The sequence below is a fragment of the Chelonia mydas genome, chromosome 22 (assembly GCF_015237465.2).
Source record: "Chelonia mydas isolate rCheMyd1 chromosome 22, rCheMyd1.pri.v2, whole genome shotgun sequence".
NCBI classification, from domain to species: Eukaryota; Metazoa; Chordata; order Testudines; family Cheloniidae; genus Chelonia; species Chelonia mydas.
In genome coordinates, this window is record NC_051262.2 from 2354087 (window position 1) to 2373300 (window position 19214).

Below are 19214 nucleotides of genomic sequence, written 5' to 3' on the forward strand. Positions count from 1 at the left end.
ACCCATCACTGGATAAAGAAACAGATCTTAAGACTTTTAAGGAAACTTTGTTTGACAGCAATCTGCCTGGCAAGGAACCACTTATCAACAGCTGTATTTGTGAAATCTCTACTTCTATTGTTTGGCCTTTGTGGTCCCTACTTCTCTATTGTTTATCTGTGTGGTCTCGGTCTGATTCTTTTATTGTTTCAGTCTGTTGCATAACTCATGAATCAACTGAAGTGGTGGGGTGTGATTGGTTAAAGAAGTGTTTTATAATGAGCTAGGATGCGTGAAAAATACCATTTTGTGGACTTTAGTGTAAAATGACTGGTTAAGGTACAGCTAAGCAGGACCCAAATTTTAACGATATAAACTGGGGTCCAAAGGGAGGTTCTTCAGAACCTAACTTCAGAACACAGCCCAAGGTCAACGCTGCCAAAACCATCACACCCTGCTGACCACACTGTGCAAAGCTGGAACCCCAGACAAGGAGATCCTGACCGGCCACCAGGAAAAGTCTGTCTGCCTTATTAGGAGTGGTGAGCATTGTATGCTTAGCGTGTGTAGTCTGCTGATCAGCTGTTAATAAATATAGGTTAGTACTGTGTCAGGCTCTTTCACTGGTAAAAAGCCCCACAGACCCATAGAGCCCTGGGCCCACTGGGAATGGGTGTTAGCCCTGAGCCCATGGAGGGGTAGAGTTGGGTCCCTTACTCCCTGAGTGCCCACAAATGTAGGGGGCTGGGAACCCTGAATTGTGCAGGTAACCCCCCCCCCCCCCCCGTCTCCCTGGGGGTCCAGCCTATCTCCCTTTGCTGGTCAGCACTATGGGACAGAAGGCTTCCCGCTGGAAAACGAACACGGCGCAAGCAGGGCTCAGGGTTTCTCCTGAAGGGGCTGAGGCCTGCACAGCTGGGCAGAGGGTGCTGCTATGGGCTTGCTGGGGGTGCCCGTCAACTTGGCAACTCTTGCAAGAGAATCGTACTCGGACTGCGGGGCTTGGCTGGGAAACCAGGATCGATGAATGCGGAGAAAGGCTCCAGCCCAGACAGACGCAGCCCGGCCCCCCCCAGACCCGTGCGGCACAAAGCCGAGAGCGCTGTGTAAACGGCGTCGCCATGTTAACTCTTCACAGAGAGCTAGCACGGCGTTAGCCCGCCGTGCCCAGCACTGAATGCTAGCAGGAGAGGACATTACACCATCATACATTCAAACATCCCCGTTGCCCAGTGCCCATAATAACCACAGCCAGCAGGGCAACACCGACCCACCATACCAGCCAGCCGCACATGTGTAGGAAGGCACCAGCTCCCCTCTCGGCAGGAACGCACTTATCCGGCAAGGCAGCTGGCACGAGCGCACAGCAGACCCTGGCCAGGCTGCGCTGTGCTGCCACTCAACTGCCTCTTAGCAGAGCACGTAGGAGCCAGCCCCAGCGGGAAAGTCTAACGCAGCCGGCAAAGTCGCCGGGCCAAATTCTGCCCTGGAGTCCATAACATGACTTCCCACAGCCTGGGCCCTCAGCAACTCCTAGAAACTGCTCGCTCCACCCCAGAACCACCCGGGAGCTTGCTCAGAACCCCACTCACTGGCCACCTCCAGCGACGCGTTCCGGCTCACGGCCTCTCCCAGGTAGTTCCTGGCCACGCACACGTACACGCCCTCGTCGGGCTTGCTCCTCCTGCCGTGGACGATGCGCAGGAAGAAGAGGGAGCCACTAGGCAGCAGCATGCGATGGGATCGCGGGTCCTCCTTGTCCGTCTCCACCCGCTCCCCATCCTTGTACCATTCGATTATTGGGGTGGGGCGCCCCTCCGCCTTGCAGTTCAGCGTCGCTGGCTCCCCCTTGGAAACGATGAGGTCGGAGGGGTGCTCGACTATCCTTGGAGAAAAGTCTTCGAGCCGAGGGCGGGAGCCTGAGAGGCAGAAGAGAGAACAGAAATCAGGGCGAGGGCTCCAGCTGGGAAGGGCAGAGCTCCCAAGGGGATTAATAGCCACGCTACTGGGAATGGAGACAATGGCCCTCAGCAACCCTGAGCTCACAGGGCTGTGTGGCCCCATGGCTGGAGATGGAGATGTGGCACTCCGTACCTCAAAGCAGCCCCCTGGAACCCCCATATTCACCCTGTCATACAATTATGTACATTTCATACAAACATGCCATGTAAGATATCTTATGAAAAGTCATGATCTGTGAAACCCATTGTTCTGTCCAAATATGTATTTCCTTAGTGCGTATCGAGTTATGAGATTTTGCTGTATGGTGGTTACTGAAATACGTTGTCATTTGCTAGTGACATGCAAAGGAGATGAACCACTCCCAGGAGGGTGTTCAATGACAATCATCAGGGGAGGTGTAATCAAAGGATTGACAATTCAATGACAGTTGCACAAGCACCACACAATGGGGACTGCTCAACTCTATGAGTCGGTTGCAGAAGACAACACCAGGGGGATAGCTCCAACCTGTTACTCTGCAAAGCCCACCAGGACACGTCTGGGCTGGTGTTTTCCAGGCACATGGTCTGAGAGTATAAAATAAGAGGCCATCGTATGATGCCACTGTCCTTCTCCTCCCCCACCTATGCTGGAAGCAACAAGAATGCTGGGAAGACAAAGACTTCAGCTGAGAGGACTGGTCCCAGACTTAAGGGAGAAGCCTGTGTATTAAGAACTGTAACATCCAGTGGGCTTGATCCAAATACTGCCTAGTGCAATAAGATTTAAGATTTCGACTGTCTGCTTACCGTTTATTTTCTTTGGTAACTATCGATGACCTTTTATGCCCACCACTTATAATCACTTAAATCTATCTTTCTATAGTTAATAAATCTGTTTTATATTTTACCTAAAACAGTGTGTTTTGGTTGAAAAGCTTGGGCAATCTCAGCTCAGTTTACAAAGGCTGGTGCATATCCTCTCCACACTGAGGGAGGGGTGGACTGAGTAATAAACTTATGCTGGTCAGGCTTCTGACCAGGGCAAGACAGTAGTACAGTTCTGGGGTGTAATGCTGGGGAGCTGGGGGGATTTGGCTGGTGCCTTTCTTTGTGTGATTCACGAGTAGCTCTGGGAGCATTCATGCGAGCTAGCTGGGTGTGGGGCTCCACACGCGGCTGTACTGAGTGGTTACAGTGCCTGGAAGGGTTTGCTGCTTGTCACTAGCAAAGCACTGAGAGAGACAGCCCAGGCTGGAGAGTTAAGGGGGCACAGAAGCACCCCAGTTCCAGGTTGTACCCCGGAGACCCCATCGCAGGGGGCTGGGACTCCAGGAATCTACCCGGGCAGCACCGAGAACACTAAACGCCCAAGAGACAGGCTCACGTTCCCAGGGTTCTGCACCATTTCCCGATGGCCTCTCTGCGCGCTGGAGTCCTGGGGCCCAAGGCCCGGGGAGACCGTTGCTCCTTTTATCATTAGTTTCGCTTTCTGACCTATCGTCTCACTGAAGCCAAGTTCTCCTGATCCCTTCTGGGAGAACATGCTACAGCCCATACTCAGAGATGGGGAAAGGAGCTTTTCCAGCTTGGGGAAGGGGGCAGAAGGGGAGCCCCAAGGCTGGTGGGGCCAGTGCACAGGGATCCTGGGAAGAGACTGGAAGAGCAGACCACTACTGATAAGTCCTTGGGTGGCTGCCAGGAGCCCTGGTGGAAGTGAGCTGTCTGCAGCTCGTGGCTCTGGATCTATATTTAGCCCTGGCTCACACTCAGCATGGGAAACCACAGCACAGGTGTGCCCGGAGGAGTCACCCTAGGAACTCAGCGTTCCAAGTACTGTCCCTGGGCTGGCTGCCTTACAGCTTCCTGCCCTCTAGAGATCAAAGCGTGAGCCTCAAAACCTTTCCACCAGGACGCCTTTCTTGCCACGGCAATCGTCACACCAGGAGCCCAATCATCTGCTGAGGTCAGGGCAAGCCCACAACCAGGACAAACCCACGGGGACATTACAAGAGAGGGGCAGACAAGTCGCACGCACAAGCAGCTCGCAGACGAGCATTTCATTCGACAGCTCCAGCTCTCACTGCATCGTACTCATCCGACGCCCCAGCTCAGCCAGGCTGGAATCCAGGCTCCCCCAGCTAGCAGGGCAGTGGCTGCCTCTTATGGGCCCAACACACCGGGCTAGGCCAAGCGAATGGCCCCTCAAGGTTCACAGCCTGCTCAGCCTTCTTGCCCTGTTTGCTCCACGGCAGCAGAGAACCACACTACCCTGGTTCCCAGGAAGAACCTAGCAAGCTGGCTGGCTGGGACATGCTCAGACAGGAGCATTTTATTCACTTTCCTGATAGGATTCATGGGGAAAGCTCTCGACTGTTCCAGACACTTCCACTCTCCGGCTCATGGCATAGCCACTTTGAGAGCATGCAATGCCTGCAACCTGCCCTGGAGACTGCACCCTCAGCCTTTGGCACGTCAGTCCCAGCAGAGTGACAGTCTGGACTCCGGTTAGGACGGGGCATCCCTACTACGCCGGCACAGCTCCCTGCACGTGGCCATTGCTGTCAGAGCACCGAGAACATCACACCCAGCTCAGGGGAGAGGGAACTCCGTTGTCACCTCTAAGCTGATCAGTGAATTGGAGTCTCAGTCCAGCTTCTCTGGGGCAAGTGTCCGTAGCATGAAATTACCATGCACCTGGCACCGGTGCTCAAGGCTCAGCAGATAGGCGAGAAGCAAATGGCTCATGGAGAGTGCGGTGGGGTGGCAGGGAGGCAGTGGGGGAGGGGAGTTCACACACCACCAGCCTTGCTACACGTCTGCCCTGGGGCAGCCAGCGGATGTCAGGCTCACGGCGCGTGATCTGCCCCTCACCACTGGAAAGGTCCCTTAGGGGGCATCTGCAGAGTGATGAGAGATGCTGGGATCCAGGGGTGCCGGAATGGGGGGGCAGGGAGCCATGCTCCCCCCACTTTTAGGATGCTTCCGCCGCTCCTGCTGGGATCCTCATCTCCCCACAAAAGGAGAAATTATTGTTTTTATTTAACGTTAACCCCTGATTACCATCAAGGAATAATTACCCAGCAAGCTCAGCGCTGCCGGGCTGATGACCATGTGTGACAGCAGCAGCAGGAGAAGGGACAGGGAGAACCTGGCAGGGCTGTGGTAACCGTCAGCCAAAAACCCCAAGAAAATGCCTTTTCTGCCCACCTCGCCGGAGACCTCAGTGCCCCGCCCCCTGCCTCGGGGCTGGCCCGCACTTCTGGCATCCACACCACTAGCCATGCCTTCCCGCTGAGACCTTGTCAGCCAAACAGACACATTCGCAGGAGGTATCTGGGCAGCTGGCTAAGGCGCCGCAGGGGGGCCGTTCTCCGGGATCCCGCCCTGCCCGAGTGCTGCCCACGCACCTAAGCGACATGCCGTCTGTTGGGTCCCCTTTGTGTCACGTGACACCAGGCGACGTGGCACATCACATGCGGGTGCCTCACCGTGTGGGGTGTGCCCCGTTCGCCAGACAGCTGTGCAACCGGAGTAGAAGAGCCCAAGGGGCGCTGCAGACCGTGCGAATCCTGTGAGTCAGCGATTATGAGCCCACCCCGTAGACGCTTTCAGCACCTTAGACAGAGCATTGCACAGAACAGCATCACTATCTGACTCTGCAGCCACTTCCTTCCTGCACCTCCCAGCCGCCCAAGGCTGAGACAGTGAACAGCTCTGGTCCCCGCCCCCGCCAGAAGTGCAGAGCTAGCTAGGAGTGCATGGAGATTCACTGAGGGCGAGGATTTAGGGCAGACACCTTTTAACACCCCATTCCCTCCACTTTCTCCCGGCTCACCACAAGCAATGCCAACGGCCTGTGACCATCCCCAGCCGGGCCAATGGACTACAACGCCAGGGCCAGAAGGGCTCCGCTGACCCTAAACAAGCTGTATCCCTGGCCAGGTGAATTGGCCAGGGTTTTTGGCCTGGTGTTTTTGGCCTGGTGAACTGGCCTGGTGTTTTTAAAGGAACATCAACCACCTAACACAACCAGTCATGTTGCTGTCTGCAAAGCCTGTCCCTGCTATTCTTGCATTGGAGTAATGCCTAGGAACTCCAGCCATGGACCAGGCCCCCTATGCCAGGCACGGAGGGTCACAGGGAACACCTGACAGGGCTGTACTGGTGAGAGACAGACAGCTCTTGATTCATCTGCTTTGCTCGCGCTGGGCATTAGGAAGCAGCATGCGTGGAACTGGGGTACTATCCGCCCTGTCTAGCCAGTTTCTTCCTCATCTACTCACCCCGCACTAGGAACCAAGAGACCCTGCTGAGCAGTGAAGGACTTCTGTGGACACGATCTGGGACAGGCTGTTTACAGGGGCTCTATCAGAAAGTGTGTTTGTACATGAGTCCGTTTAAAAGAGCCTCAAGACATCCGAGGGCCCACGGCCCTGTCCACACCGGCTCCTGCTCAGGGACTCCCATGCCAGGGCCCCGGCTCAGAAAAAAACTGGCTGGCCAGAAACATCTCCAGAGTCTGCAGGCAGCCAGGCCCCCAGTCGGGCTGTGGAGCCGCCATCACCTGGAGCCCCTGGGTCCCTGCCAGAGATGTCAGCTGAGGGTCTCCGGCTCATCCCCACAGCTCGTCCCCTCCTCAGCATCCCACCCCCCGAGCCCCGATCCATTAACACCAAGCCCTGCTCCCTCCCTGCTCCTGGGCCCCTTCTGGTGAGATGGCCCGTTCCCTCCTCTGCCCTGAAAGCGCCCGCTGCACTCAGTGGGACACCAGCCCGTACCAGCCAGCCGGCTGCTTGTGTCTCCGAGCTGCTTCTGCAGCCACAGGGGCTCCGCTCTGATTCTTCCTCCTGGCAGCCCTGCAGAGTCCGCCTCAAGCCCGCCAAATCATCAGCTGGCTAAAGCATGGTGGGGCACAGCAAATGTGTGTGTCTGTCTTTACACACGCACACAGAGAACACAAACCAGGGGCATGTTTTAGAACGAGCCCTTACCCCACCCTTGCTAGGTGGGCGTGTGCAGCCTAGACTGCCAGCTCTTTGGCAAGGTCTGCATCAACCCCAGCAGCTGCACAGAGCTCAGCACGAAGGCTCGCACTCCAGCGGGGAACCCTGGGGATACTGTAATAACACCTGAAAACCGAAGAGCCCCTGCGACTGCCATCCCAAGCTGCATCCATTCAGCCCTGAGAACCCCTAGGGGAGCCGTTAGCTCGCGTTGTGGAGCCCAGTTCTGCCCTCAGCCCCCCCCAAACCCCACTGAAGACAGGGAGATATCCAAGGCGCACCTGAGAGCAGAGCCTGCCCCTGGTGAAGATGCACCAGGGGGACAGAATCCAGAGGAACTCTGAGCCAGAGCCCCAGCCCAGTCTGTGGTGCTGACCCATGGACAGAGCACGTCTGACCTGGACTCACCAGCAGTGAGCTGTCAGCTCCCATCTCGGCTACCGACTGGCCAGCTCACACCAGGGAAGCGTTAGACTCTCGGCCTGGGTCACTGGGGAAGGGGCGGGGCATTCAATCGCCTTAAAACAACCAGATTGAGAAGGGCACCCTTGGGCCCATGTAGATGGAGGAGCAGAGACACAGATCCACAGAGTGAAACCGCCCTCTAGCCGGCACCAGGGCAGGCTGCAGCCCCCGCAGTGTTCAGCAGCAATCCACCTTTTGCTGACCTGCCCAAATTCCAACACTCAACTCAGCGTTAACTCCAGAGACCCTGGACCCCCTCGTTTTTATTGTTAATTCTGTGCATTACGGGAGTGCCCAGCAGGCCCCCTGGTGCTGGGGTCTGCACAGACAATGACAGACAGTCCCTTCTGATCTAGGGTCAGATTTCCAGGAGCTCCCAGGCTCCTCAGAACAGGTCCCATTGATCCACATGCTCCAAGTGACTCGGGGACTTCGGAATATCCCATCCTAACTAGACAAGTCAGACAAAGTGGGAGGGATGGGAAGGGACTTGCCCAAGGTCAGTTGCAGAGAAGACAATGAAACCCAGGCCTCCCATGAGCCAGCTCAGTCAACAACTCCTCATTCTCCCCTCTGCTCCCCCCCACGCCTGCTGACATCCCCTTCCTTACTCTAGGCCCCTTCCTTCCTGATCCTCTCCCCACCCCCCACTTTTCTCTATTTCCTCTGTTCCTGAGTGCCCTCCCGCTCCCAGATCTCATATCCTTCCACCAGAGCCCACAGCAGCCTGAAAAACGTCCCCAGAATCTGCTTGAAAACGAAATGGCTGTGAAACCCACAGTCACTGACTGCCTTGCCTTTGGGGGCCTGCCAGCACCTCCCAGCTGCGCTGGCATCTCACCGCCAAACAGCAGCCAAGGCGCTTGCCAACCACACAGCCCCAGGGACGCCCCCGGGATGGGACTGGGCTCCGCGTCTCTCATGGCAAGAGAGAGCACTAGCTTTCCTACTGTCCCACGCTGGAAGGAGAAGCTGGTGTCTGCAGCTGTGCCAAGCCATCATCCTCAGCAGTTCGCCATATGTTTATTCAACCAGCCGGTCCGTAGGGAGCTCAGCGTCACGCGGCTCCCCCAGGAGCACGTTCCACGCCTCTCACAACACACAAAATACACCACATTGATTGAGCACCAGCGTTCTCGGTGCTGGGCAAGATCCAGCCTTAAAGCCAGGCCCCGGGCTAGTGAGCTGGGCCCCCGGGGGAGGGCAGAGCTCGCACTGTGCACTAATGCTGTCATTGACGAGGGCACGCTGCCGACTGATGGCCCAGATACACCAGGTTAATAAACTATTTATAGATGTTTTAATAAACGGTTCATCAGTTGTGAGAGTCCAACAGGCTGCTTATAGCTTTCTAGAGCACATCCTACTGCTCACCTCTGCGCCTGAAAAGAGCTCTCAGCCACGCACGAACCCTTTCTAAGCAGAGCCTTAGCACGGCGTGGGCGCTAACCCCCTTCCCAGGGCACCCCAGAAGGGGGGGCTGCTCGGAGGGGACTGGAACAAGCTGGGGAAGCAGTGGGGTTTGCCTAGTGACATATTCACCCAGTGAGTTGCCCTAGCAATAGCACTGCTGGCTCCTAAAGTTTTTGGCTTCATATATTGGATCTGGGAGGAGGGAAACAGGCATGTTTCTAGCCACCAGCCCTGCAGACTCAGCCAGGCATCTGAGAGTCATGCTGGGCTTTCTCCTGCTCCAGCAGGAAGGGAGCCGCAGGGAGAATTACGCTCCACCCCCATGGGACCCATCGGCTCAGAACGATGCCCTCTGCTATGATGGCTGGAGGCACGGAGATCCCCTAGGGCTGCACCAGCCTGCAAAGCCTCTCATACCGGTGCAGAGAACGTGCGAGGAGGAGAGCGCCCATGTGACTCTCCGAGCCTGGCAGAGAGCGCAGGGCCAGCAGCTACACAAGCCCTGCAGGCTGCTTCTGCACTCGGCCCCAGAGAGACAGACAAGCTTTGGGAATAGCCGAGAACCAGCCTTTAATACTCATTTTCTGCTTCAGGCTCATGTGTGCTTGTTGCCACTTCTCCTGCCCGACGAGGAGCCTGTTCACAAGCTCGCTGACACAAGGCCCCTGCGGAAACCCCAGACAGCTGGGAGGTGCAGGGCTCGGGGTTGGGGTGGTCTAATTTTCAAACCCTGGAGCAGCACAATCCTGACAATTGCCTCTAACTTCTGCTGCTAATAACAGACCAGAACAAACCCAGGGAGAGAGAAAGGAGGGCCAGGAAATAGGAAGCAGATGCAGATTTGAGGGCTTTGAGAAGAACAGCTTCTGCCAGACGGAGTCGGTAACGTCACAGTTCTACCGTGAAGCGGCTGCACGTGGGATACATTAGCATTGCTCTTGCAGCTCACATCACCCTGGACAAATTAATTCAAGCAGGCCTGCACCGGAAGATGGCCACGTGGAGTGAAAACTGCAGGGAGGGTCCTGCAGGGAGCAGCGGTCGGTCGTTGCGCACTGTATGTCACAGACAGGGAGGGGAGCAAACGTCCCTCTGATACCATCTGGAGGCAGTAGCTCCTTTCACATGGCCCACCTCCCCCACGCAGCCCAGCGCCCAGGTGGGTTCTTCATATTCTATTCATTGTGGAATGAGCAAAAGACAACAGAGGTGAAGTGAGGGGAGCTGCGGAAACTTCTGAGATGGATGAAGTACATCATGGACTTCATGGAACACATGACTTATGAGGAGAGGCTGAGGGAACTGGGATTGTTTAGTCTGCGGAAGAGAAGAATGAGGGGGGATTTGATAGCTGCTTTCAACTACCTGAGAGGTGGTTCCAGAGAGGATGGTTCTAGACTATTCTCAGTGGTAGAAGAGGACAGGACAAGGAGTAATGGTCTCAAGTTGCAGTGGGGGAGGTTTAGGTTGGATATTAGGAAAAACTTGTTCACTAGGAGGGTGGTGAAACACTGGAATGCGTTACCTAGGGAGGTGGTAGAATCTCCTTCCTTGGAAGTTTTTAAGGTCAGGCTTGACAAAGCCTTGGCTGGGATGATTTGATTGGGGATTGGTCCTGCTTTGAGCAGGGGGTTGGACTAGATGACCTCCTGAGGTCCCTTCCAACCCTGATATTCTATGATTCTAAGTAGCACAGGGACCCGGAGAGATTAGAAACACAGCTCCCACCAGGGAAAAAGCAACCAAGGCCTCTGCGGAAAGCATCGGACCCACAGTCCGTGGGCAGGAGAAGCCAGGTACAAGGGGAAGCCAGCACAGCAGACAGACAGGTAGGGCATGGCAGGGACACGATGGGAACCCACAGGCCTTTGAGCAGTGCTAACGCCAAGGGCAGAAAGATCAGTTAGGGTAAGAGTTGGGAGTAACACGGTTCGCACTAAGACACTGGAAAAGACGCCCTGAAAGCGAGAGGCATCGGGCAGCAGCATCCCCTCCAGGAGGAGGTGGTCAGAGCCCCACAGCTTGGGGCGCTCAGAAGCAGACTGGCCAGAGGCAGGGAAGAGCACATAACACTGCACTAGCCCTGCAGGACTGTCGGACCTCACAGTCCCCACTGAGCATGGACCAGAACCGCCCCCCCCCGGGCACTGCCAGCTCCCACAGCAGCTCTGCGGGGCTGGCCCATGCCGTCAGGGCTAGCTCAGAATGCTGCACTAGCCCCATTTCGCCTCTTCTGTAGCCTGTCTGCTTCCAGCGTCCCACGCTCCCCAGATGCGGTGAATCCTCCTGCAGCGCTAGGCACAGGTGTGCACGGGGGACAGACGAGCCAAGCTCCGGGAGAATGCATGGCACTTGGGCCCTGCCCTTCCTGCTCCCTCTCTCAGGCACACAGTGCTTGGCTTCAGCCTGCCATTCTCCTTGGCACGTGAGCCAGGCCCCAGCCCCTCGTCCAACGCTGAACTGGAGGGCCCGGCTGACAGCGCCAGAGAGGGCTCCCAGCTGCCGAGAGCAGAGGCACCCCGCTGCTCCCGCCTCCCTCAGCGGGTCAGATGCCGGACGCGGCCCTCCAGCTGGGAATACAGGAAACAAAAGCTCCCCCATCCCCCTGCACCACGGCAGGGCCAAGGCTAAATATTTACTTAAAGCATTTTTGCTTTGTGAGGTCACGGGGCCGGCCTGTCCCTGCTCTGGGCTGGTGTCTCCCCCCAGGCAGAGGCAGGGCAGCCCCACTCCTGCGCTGAGCTGCCTGCTTGGAACAGCCCAATACCGCAGCTGCCCGGCTCACAGCCTCGGCTCAGCTGCACAACTCACACCGCACCTGCCTCCAGAGCCTCTCCCGCGCCCAGCCTCGCCCACCCCGTCCGGGCTCGCCCACCCCGCACGCGCTGGGACCCTTCCTTCGCCAGCACAGCAAGGCCCTGGGCAGCCGAGGGGCCGTACGCACGCTGCCAAGCACCAGTGACCGCAGAGTCCCCTGGAGGCTGCATGGCTTGAGCAGAGCCACTGAGTCATACGAACAAGGAGCTGAAAAATAAACTGGCTCCAATTTAAAATGACGACAACCCACACGAAGGCCTAAACTTACCATAGCCCACCAAAATCATCTCAACCGTATGCTGCTGCAATTGGCCTGCCTCAAATTTCACTGCGTTAAAAGGGAGCTGCTTTCTGAAATACACACCGCACCGGGGGGACCCGCAGGCATTATCCTGTTGCAGCGGCACGGAGGGCAGCGAGCAGCGGTATTTTCAGCAGGCTTTCCACGCGCCTGCCCTGGCAGGGGGGGTTCCAGAAGTGAGTGCCTCCCGAGTCCGTTGTGCAGAAATGCTTTTTCCTGAATTGGCCGAGCTCACGAGCTGCTACGCTCAACTGGACGACACACCTCGTGAGCAAAAGAGAAGGTTTGACTAATTAAATCCCGGGTGCCTTTCCCTCCCCCAGCCAGATGCTAACGAGCCAGGAGTGTCTGCCTGCAGCCCCCCAGCCTGTGGGTTCTGTTGACTCCCAGATATCACAGAGTTGGTGTTAGATCCCTATAGAGAGGGGACTTAGGGTGTGGGCTGAGCAGACCTGAGGGAGGAGCCTGGGGAGAAGGACTGAGCTTAGCTTGGTTTGTTTATTGCTCACTTGGGGGTGAGGCCGCACTCCAAACAGGCCGGCGTCAGGCACAGGCCTTGGGCGCTCGTTCTGGAGGAATGCCTCTGAGACACATCAGCCTGGCAGTGCCCTCGCCCTCCAAGCAGCTGCCATCTCTCCCCGGACCTGCTGCAGCAGCACAGCCCTGGCCTGGCCATGCAGCTTTGGGGGAAGTCTGCCCCTTTAATGATGCCCTCCTCCCACTATGAGTAGGGCTGCAGCCCGGCCACTGTCCCCTCCCCGCAAAAGTGTGTTTGGGGGAGCGGAATGATCCAAGGGCAGCAACATATTCAGCCCCAGCCCAGACTTCACACAGCAAGGGGGCATCACCTGCCCACCTACACATGCAGGCCAGTGCCCGGCTCCAACCCGGGCTGTTCCCATCAGCAGCAGAGAGACCAGGCTGCCAGCTAGAGCAGTCACAGCCACTCCCATGCCCCACCCTACAGCCCTCGCACCTGACCCCGCTCTGGATCCTCCTGTGCCCCAGATCACAGCCTACTTCTCTCCTGCGCCCCGGCAATCCCAGCCTGGCAGCCCTGAGGCTGGCTGGGAGGGTCATTCACTCCTGGGAGCTGCAGTTCAGCCTGTCCCGCTCGGAATGGGAATTTCCTTGTGGCTTCTAGTTCACATTTCCCGTCACCCCCCCAAAGGCCTCCTGAGAACCCAGGGCCCCCGTCTGCCTGCAGGAGGCACTGCACAGCGTTATGCTGTTATCATGAACCCCCTGCAGGGCTCCCGGAGACACCTTCAGGCTGCCACTGACACTGGAACAGCAGCTTCCCTGCGTCACGGGCGATCAAGTGCTGCTGGAAACCCCCAGCAAATCCGGGATAAACCCGACGGTGAGAGGGAGAATTACAGAGCACCTCCCTTTCCTCCTCAAGAGCGATTAGAGGCCGAGCAGCTGCGTCCAAAGAGACCTGGCAGGATTAGGGCTTCGTGGCACCACCACCACCGATGGGAGCTGGGCGCGGATAACAGGCAGACGCAGTGGGCCAAAAATCACGGCCAATGTCAATAAGCAGAGCTGGGCCATGGAGGGGCAGCGTGCCAGGAATGAGCCAGCTGTCACGGTGCCCAGGACAAAGACTTGAGGGCACGGCTCCAGACCCCGAATACAACTGTGTCCCAGCTCTCCCACTGGGGCTTCCCGAACACACTGGCTGCCTCAGGGCCCTGCTAAGGTGCTATGGAGGGACCCTGTAGGTCACCGGTTTGAATCCAGCCCAGCCAGGATTAGACGCTGTTCCCATCTGACCGATGCTGGGTGGCCCTGAGATGAGATGAGTATGGTGGTTCTCAGGCCCAGCTCCCATGTCACAAACTCCCCATCGCGCCTTGCTGAGTCAGTCAGTTAGCGAGCAGAGGCCAAGAGATGCCTGAGCCATGGAGAGTGCACCACCCATTACCCCAGTATCCCCCAATCAGGGGTGAAGCTGGCTGGCAGGGCTGGGTCTGTGGGGTGATCAGAGAGCTGTCAGACAGGCACCTCTCAGCAGCACTCCTTCACCACCCTGGCCCGTGAGGGCTGTGGCTATCCAAATAGCCAAGTTAGCTCAAATTAAGCCTGGGTGAAGGTTAGAGATCCACTGGCACTTTAATTACAAAGAGGAATCAGGAATCAGGGCCGCTCTCAAGGCATGGCCGACCCCGCTCAGCCCGAGCTCTCCTGCTCCTGTCAGACAGACTCGGGACGGCCCAGCAGCTGGTGAGAAGCTGGGCAGCTGGGACAGCAGAGAGCCCCGGGTGGAGACTCCGACGTGCTTCTCTGGAGCTTTGGTGAGGATGTAACTGGCTATTTTGCTGCTTCAGCCCTTTCAGTGATTACTGGGTTTGCAAAGAGAAGCCACATTCCAGCAGGGGCATCGCCTACCTGGCAGCTGTTTATAATCTCCTCCCCGCCAAGGAGTTCAGGATCGCCTGGATCCTTTACTCTGCCTTAGAGTTCACGGATTGCCAGGGAGGAGGGTCCGTCGCCAGGCTGAAGAAGTGACGTTCCCCCTTTCACACACCCAGAGACAGCGTGAACGTCACCCCGGAACCCCGACTCAGGGCAGCAGCTGCAGTCGCTGGGCGCAGGAGCTAGTGACGCTCTGCTAGCAGCTCTCTTCCCTCAGACCAGACACCGCATTACCGCAGCATCTAGGCTCCAGCTGTGAGCAGGGGCTCACTGGGTCTGGTGCTGCACAGACAGAGAAAGAGCCAAGCCCTGCTCCAAATTGCTGGTGATCTAAATAGACAAGACAAAGGGTGGGAGAAAGGAAAGTTGGCTCTTCCCAGCCAGACGGGCGCCGAGACACACAGAGACTAAGTGACTTGACCAGGGTCCCACAGAGAGTCTGTGGCAGAGCTAGGCATCAACAGCAGGTCTCCTGGGTCCCAGTCCAGTGGGAGACACCTGGCTCCCTCATGTAGCACCTGGGCTCCACGCTGCCTTCTCTTAGAGAGACTCACCTGGAGAGAGGAAGCTGAGGGCACATTTGCAAAGCAGCCAAATTGTCACTGCACAGTCCTTCACAAGCCGTTTCAAGGTGACAAGTGACAGGGAGAACAGGTTTCCAATTAGCCACATGTGGGAGCCATTAGGATCCCAGAAGGCTATAAACGTACCTGCCATAGTTTGCAAAGTTCGATAGTGATGAAACTGCTGCTGGTCACAGAGACCCAGACGGAAGCAAAGTTCTCGTTAACAGAACGACGCCCTTTCAAACACACGCAGCTACGGCAAGAGAGGCAGGCCTGCTCCCAGCGGGGCTAGCTGCTGGAGCCAGCGGCTTGCACTCTGCGACTGTCCAATTAGCATCCCAAGTAGGAGGCTCTCACAGTGCTCCTCCTCCAGCCAACCTTTCGCTCCACTAATGAACTCTGCCAGCCGTTCAGAATCGCTAGCACAAAACAGTCTGTCTGGAGGTTTCCCTTCAGCAGCGTCCGTGCAAACTCTCGGACAACGGCATCTCAAAGCAACAGCAAGGACTGTCAGCTCTACCGAGTTATGGGATTCGCCTGGGCTACTCCAACAGCAGAACCAGCTGACACCGGAGCACACATCCCCCTGCGTCACCTGGAGTCTTTGCATCAGACTGGGTGAACAGAGCCAGAAGAGAGCAAGCACCGGGGGCAGGACTGCTGCAGGAATCAGGAGGTCAGACGGGATGATCAGAAAGGCTTAAAAAAAAAAAAATCTATGGATCTACAAAATAACCAGAATGGGCAAGTGATTTTAGTAACAGCCCCAGATTACAGCGAGGCCCCACTAGCTTCCCGGGCTTCCGCACTCCCCAGAGAACGAGCCGAGTTACCCATTTCCTGGGCCTTCTCTATCTGAGAGCCACCCTGAGGGACACAACTGACTCTGGTGACTCGATGAATGTATTATTATCCTGAACCCCAGACGCAGCCAATCCTTCACGCTGGCACGGCTACGTGCTACAAGGCAGTCGCTCTACGAGACTGCAAGGACGGGGGAGTGCGGCCGCAGCATCACCCCTTCAGACCCCCATTCTCATCCATGTGGGATCTAAAGACACAGAAACTAGGTTCAGTGGTTCTGCCCAGCAGTGGGAGAGGAGGTTGTGGAGCATATCCAGCCTTTAACGCCACACCGCATCCGTACGAGCACAGGCACGAACAACCATATGTGAGCACACGTTCCATGGAGAGTTCCTTTCCTTCTCCAGCCTTAAATGCACACGTAGGGAAGCTGGGAGCGCACGGGAATGAATGTACACTGGGGAGCAGGCTTGGCACAAAACCCTGCCCTGAACTCCCAGGTCTCCCCACTGCTGCTGTAACCCGGGTTGTTTTAGAAAGGCGGGGAACCCAGAGTCCCCAGTTCTATAACCAACAGGGCCTAGTTTCCAGCCGCACCAGTGATCCCTGTGGGCTTGCAGGCCACACAGGGAACATCCACACTGCAGCTGGATCAAGCCGCCCAGCCGGGGTGGACGGACTCGCTCCAGCGGGGCTAGAAAGAGAGCGTGGCCATTGCGGCACCAGCGGATCCTCAGGCTAGCCACCAAAGCCAGCCCAAGTCATGGCCACACTTAGAGCACTAGCTAGTTCAAATCGGTCTACCCAGGCTGGGAGGCTCGCTCCAGCTGCAGCATGGCCGGACCGCTAGGCACTCATCACCCTGAGGCAGAGGCTGAATATGGTCCAAGTACGGTACGCTAAGGGTGCACTTCCAGGGCTTGAAGGGCTCACCAGACACGCCCTCCCAACAGCAAGGGCGAGGCAATGCTCACAGACCAAAGCCCAGCTGTAGGGAGGGAGGTGCTGGGGCTCCTGCCAGATGCAGTCTCTGAGCCCTGCGCACGGACTATCCAATGTTTCCATTGCACTCTCCAGCTGGTGGGTCTCCGAAATCCAATGCCCACCTTCCCTTGGGCTCCTGCAAGGGAGAGCCTCTCCCCTCGGGCCTCCCAGCTGCTGCCACTCTGGAAATGGAACAGGAGGGAGGGGCTCCCCTATTCTAATCCCCCTATTTGTGACCTCCTCCATTAATAGCTCAGCGTCTGGCACTCTGCTGCTGCTCACGGCCTTATCCAGCTTCCTGGCGGCCCACAGGGTCCAACACAGGAGCAGCAGAACTGACTGGAGTCTTGCTCATCTCACCCAGCTGCCATTTCCCAGATCAGCAAGCAGCAGCATGCTCTGTCTGCAGACTTGGAAGGAGGCACTGCGTCAGCTCTCATCACAATCCCCAGAAACAGAAACCTGAGCTTTCACTGAAGAGCGAATGAAGTCCTGAAGAAGGCAATGGTTTAGGTTCCCCCTCGCCAGGGAAAGTCTCCTACTCATCTGAGTTTACTGTGCATACCACGAGCACAAACGAGCTCAGGAGAGCCCCAAGGCTTGCTTAAACCATGAACAGGGTTAAAAAAAAGCTCTTAAGTAACACATTGCAAACTTGGTTGGATTGGTGGCCTCAGTGAATCTACGAAAGAAGCCAAGTTTGAAGACGCCTGCTTGTGTGACTTGACGTCACGAACAGTCGAAGTCAGCACCTTTCAGGAACCATGCAGCCCACTGGGCCACTCGCAGTGTGCTCTCCCTGAAACAGCCCTGGCAGACAGGCTGTCCTTCTCACCTCTGCAGGCTGCGTCCAGCCTTCCGCTGCAGCCCTCCGACAACGTGCAGCTAACATGTATTTTAGATTCGGAAACCGCTTCAGGGCAGGCACCAAGCACCCCTGTGTCCCAGGGAAAGCACAAGAGGGACTGAAGGGGGCACAATGGAATTAGCTGGGCACCAGAGTTAACAGCCCCGACTGATGAGAAGTGACATGGGTGCTTCAGTGGCCACAGGTGGTTCGGGCCTAGGATTTACATCTGAATTTAGGGGGCACTGGGCGGCTGACGGTGCCATTGTACCACCACAAAGCGGCATTGGGACCAGTGCCAGCTCAGAGGGAAGGGATCTTTGGCAGGAGCAGCCAGCAACCCTGAGCTGACGCAAGGGGAGGGGGCCCCTCCCCTTCCACATGGATTCTGGGAGGCGAAGGGGCAGCTGCAGAAATGGTGCTAAGGCAGGCCTGACAGGGCTGAGGTGGTGTCCAGGCAGCCCCGCATGGACACGAACCCAGACTCCAGGAGAGCATGGGACAGTGTCCTCAGCACCAGCTCAGCCCCACAGCCGCCACTGGATGGGGAAAGGACACCCCACAGGAAGAGCCAGAGCTTGGGAGGGGAGGATCTGTGCTGGACAGAGGAGGAGAGAAATACAAACTGATTGCAGCCCCAGCACAGAGGGCAGGGCAGGCCGAGGGGACAGAGAGAATATTGCTCAGCCCCTCTCATCCTCCAGGCCAGCCCTGCGACCAGCAGTGACTTCACCTCCTAACGGGAGTCCCTGCCGCAGGGACGCCCACCCACCGGCCGGCTGCCAGACGGGGAGAGGTAGAATCAGACTCTTGGTACCCGTGGAGCACGTGGGGCGGGGATGCGCTGCTGAGCAGAGCAAACACCGCGCCTGCTGCTCCCGGGTAGAACAGTGACTGAGGAGAGGGAATCAGCAAGGGCACTTGATGCTGCTCTGGGCAATTTGCACACCTGGGTTTTCTGTGGGGACCCTACTCCAGCTGAGCCTACGTAGTGCCAGCCTCAGGGGGTCTGGCTGCAGGTTCCCAGAGGGCCTGCCCACGGGCCAGCTTGGCAGCGAGCGGCAGTCTGGTACGGAGAGCGCTTTGGTGCGTTATGAGCGAGAAAGCTATTCTAAAAGTGACCCATGTTGGTGAGCGACCACGCTGAGCGTCAACGCTCCTGGCCTTGTGGAACAAGTGTGGCCCCTGTCAGAGCCCTGCAATTCCCTCCCCCCAAGCAGCACCCGGGGATTTCTGGCAGGATGGTGCACCCCAGGGCTCTACCGCTGCACATTCCCCCAGCAACACCCACAGCCCTTTGGGATGAAACGCTTTGGATTAAAGAACCTCTGCCCAGCCCGTTAACCACAGCTGATTGCTAAGTACGTCACATGGCAAGGCTATCAGAACTCTGGAGATGGTTAATCCTGGGATGAGAATAAACCTCCCCAGAGATCTGACTCCTGCCCCGCAAATCCCCTAGGAACGGGAAAGCTAAATCTCCTGCTTTTAGCAGATGTTTATGAAAATGAAATCAGGAGGACTCTAGCATATTAACCCTTCAGGCCTGAGAAGGATTTTCCAGCACAGAGCTCAGATCCCAGACAGCTTGTGCCTGCATCTCCGAGAGCACCTGCATTGACTTTAAAGCTAACAAACTCCACCCTGGCCATCGCAACCCAGCTCTTCCCA

General features: G+C 57.1%; 1 protein-coding gene across 7 annotated transcripts in view; it reads right to left on the minus strand.

Moving 5' to 3' along the window:
* The window catches only part of ROBO3 (roundabout guidance receptor 3), a 228239-nt gene that overhangs the window by 112212 nt on the left and 96813 nt on the right, over positions 1-19214 (minus strand). For all 7 annotated transcript variants that reach the window (XM_043534098.1, XM_043534096.1, XM_043534095.1 and 4 more), the window contains one exon: positions 1572-1898. In XM_043534098.1, the coding sequence (XP_043390033.1) occupies positions 1572-1898 (327 nt within the window). The remainder of the gene's footprint in view (positions 1-1571; positions 1899-19214) is intronic.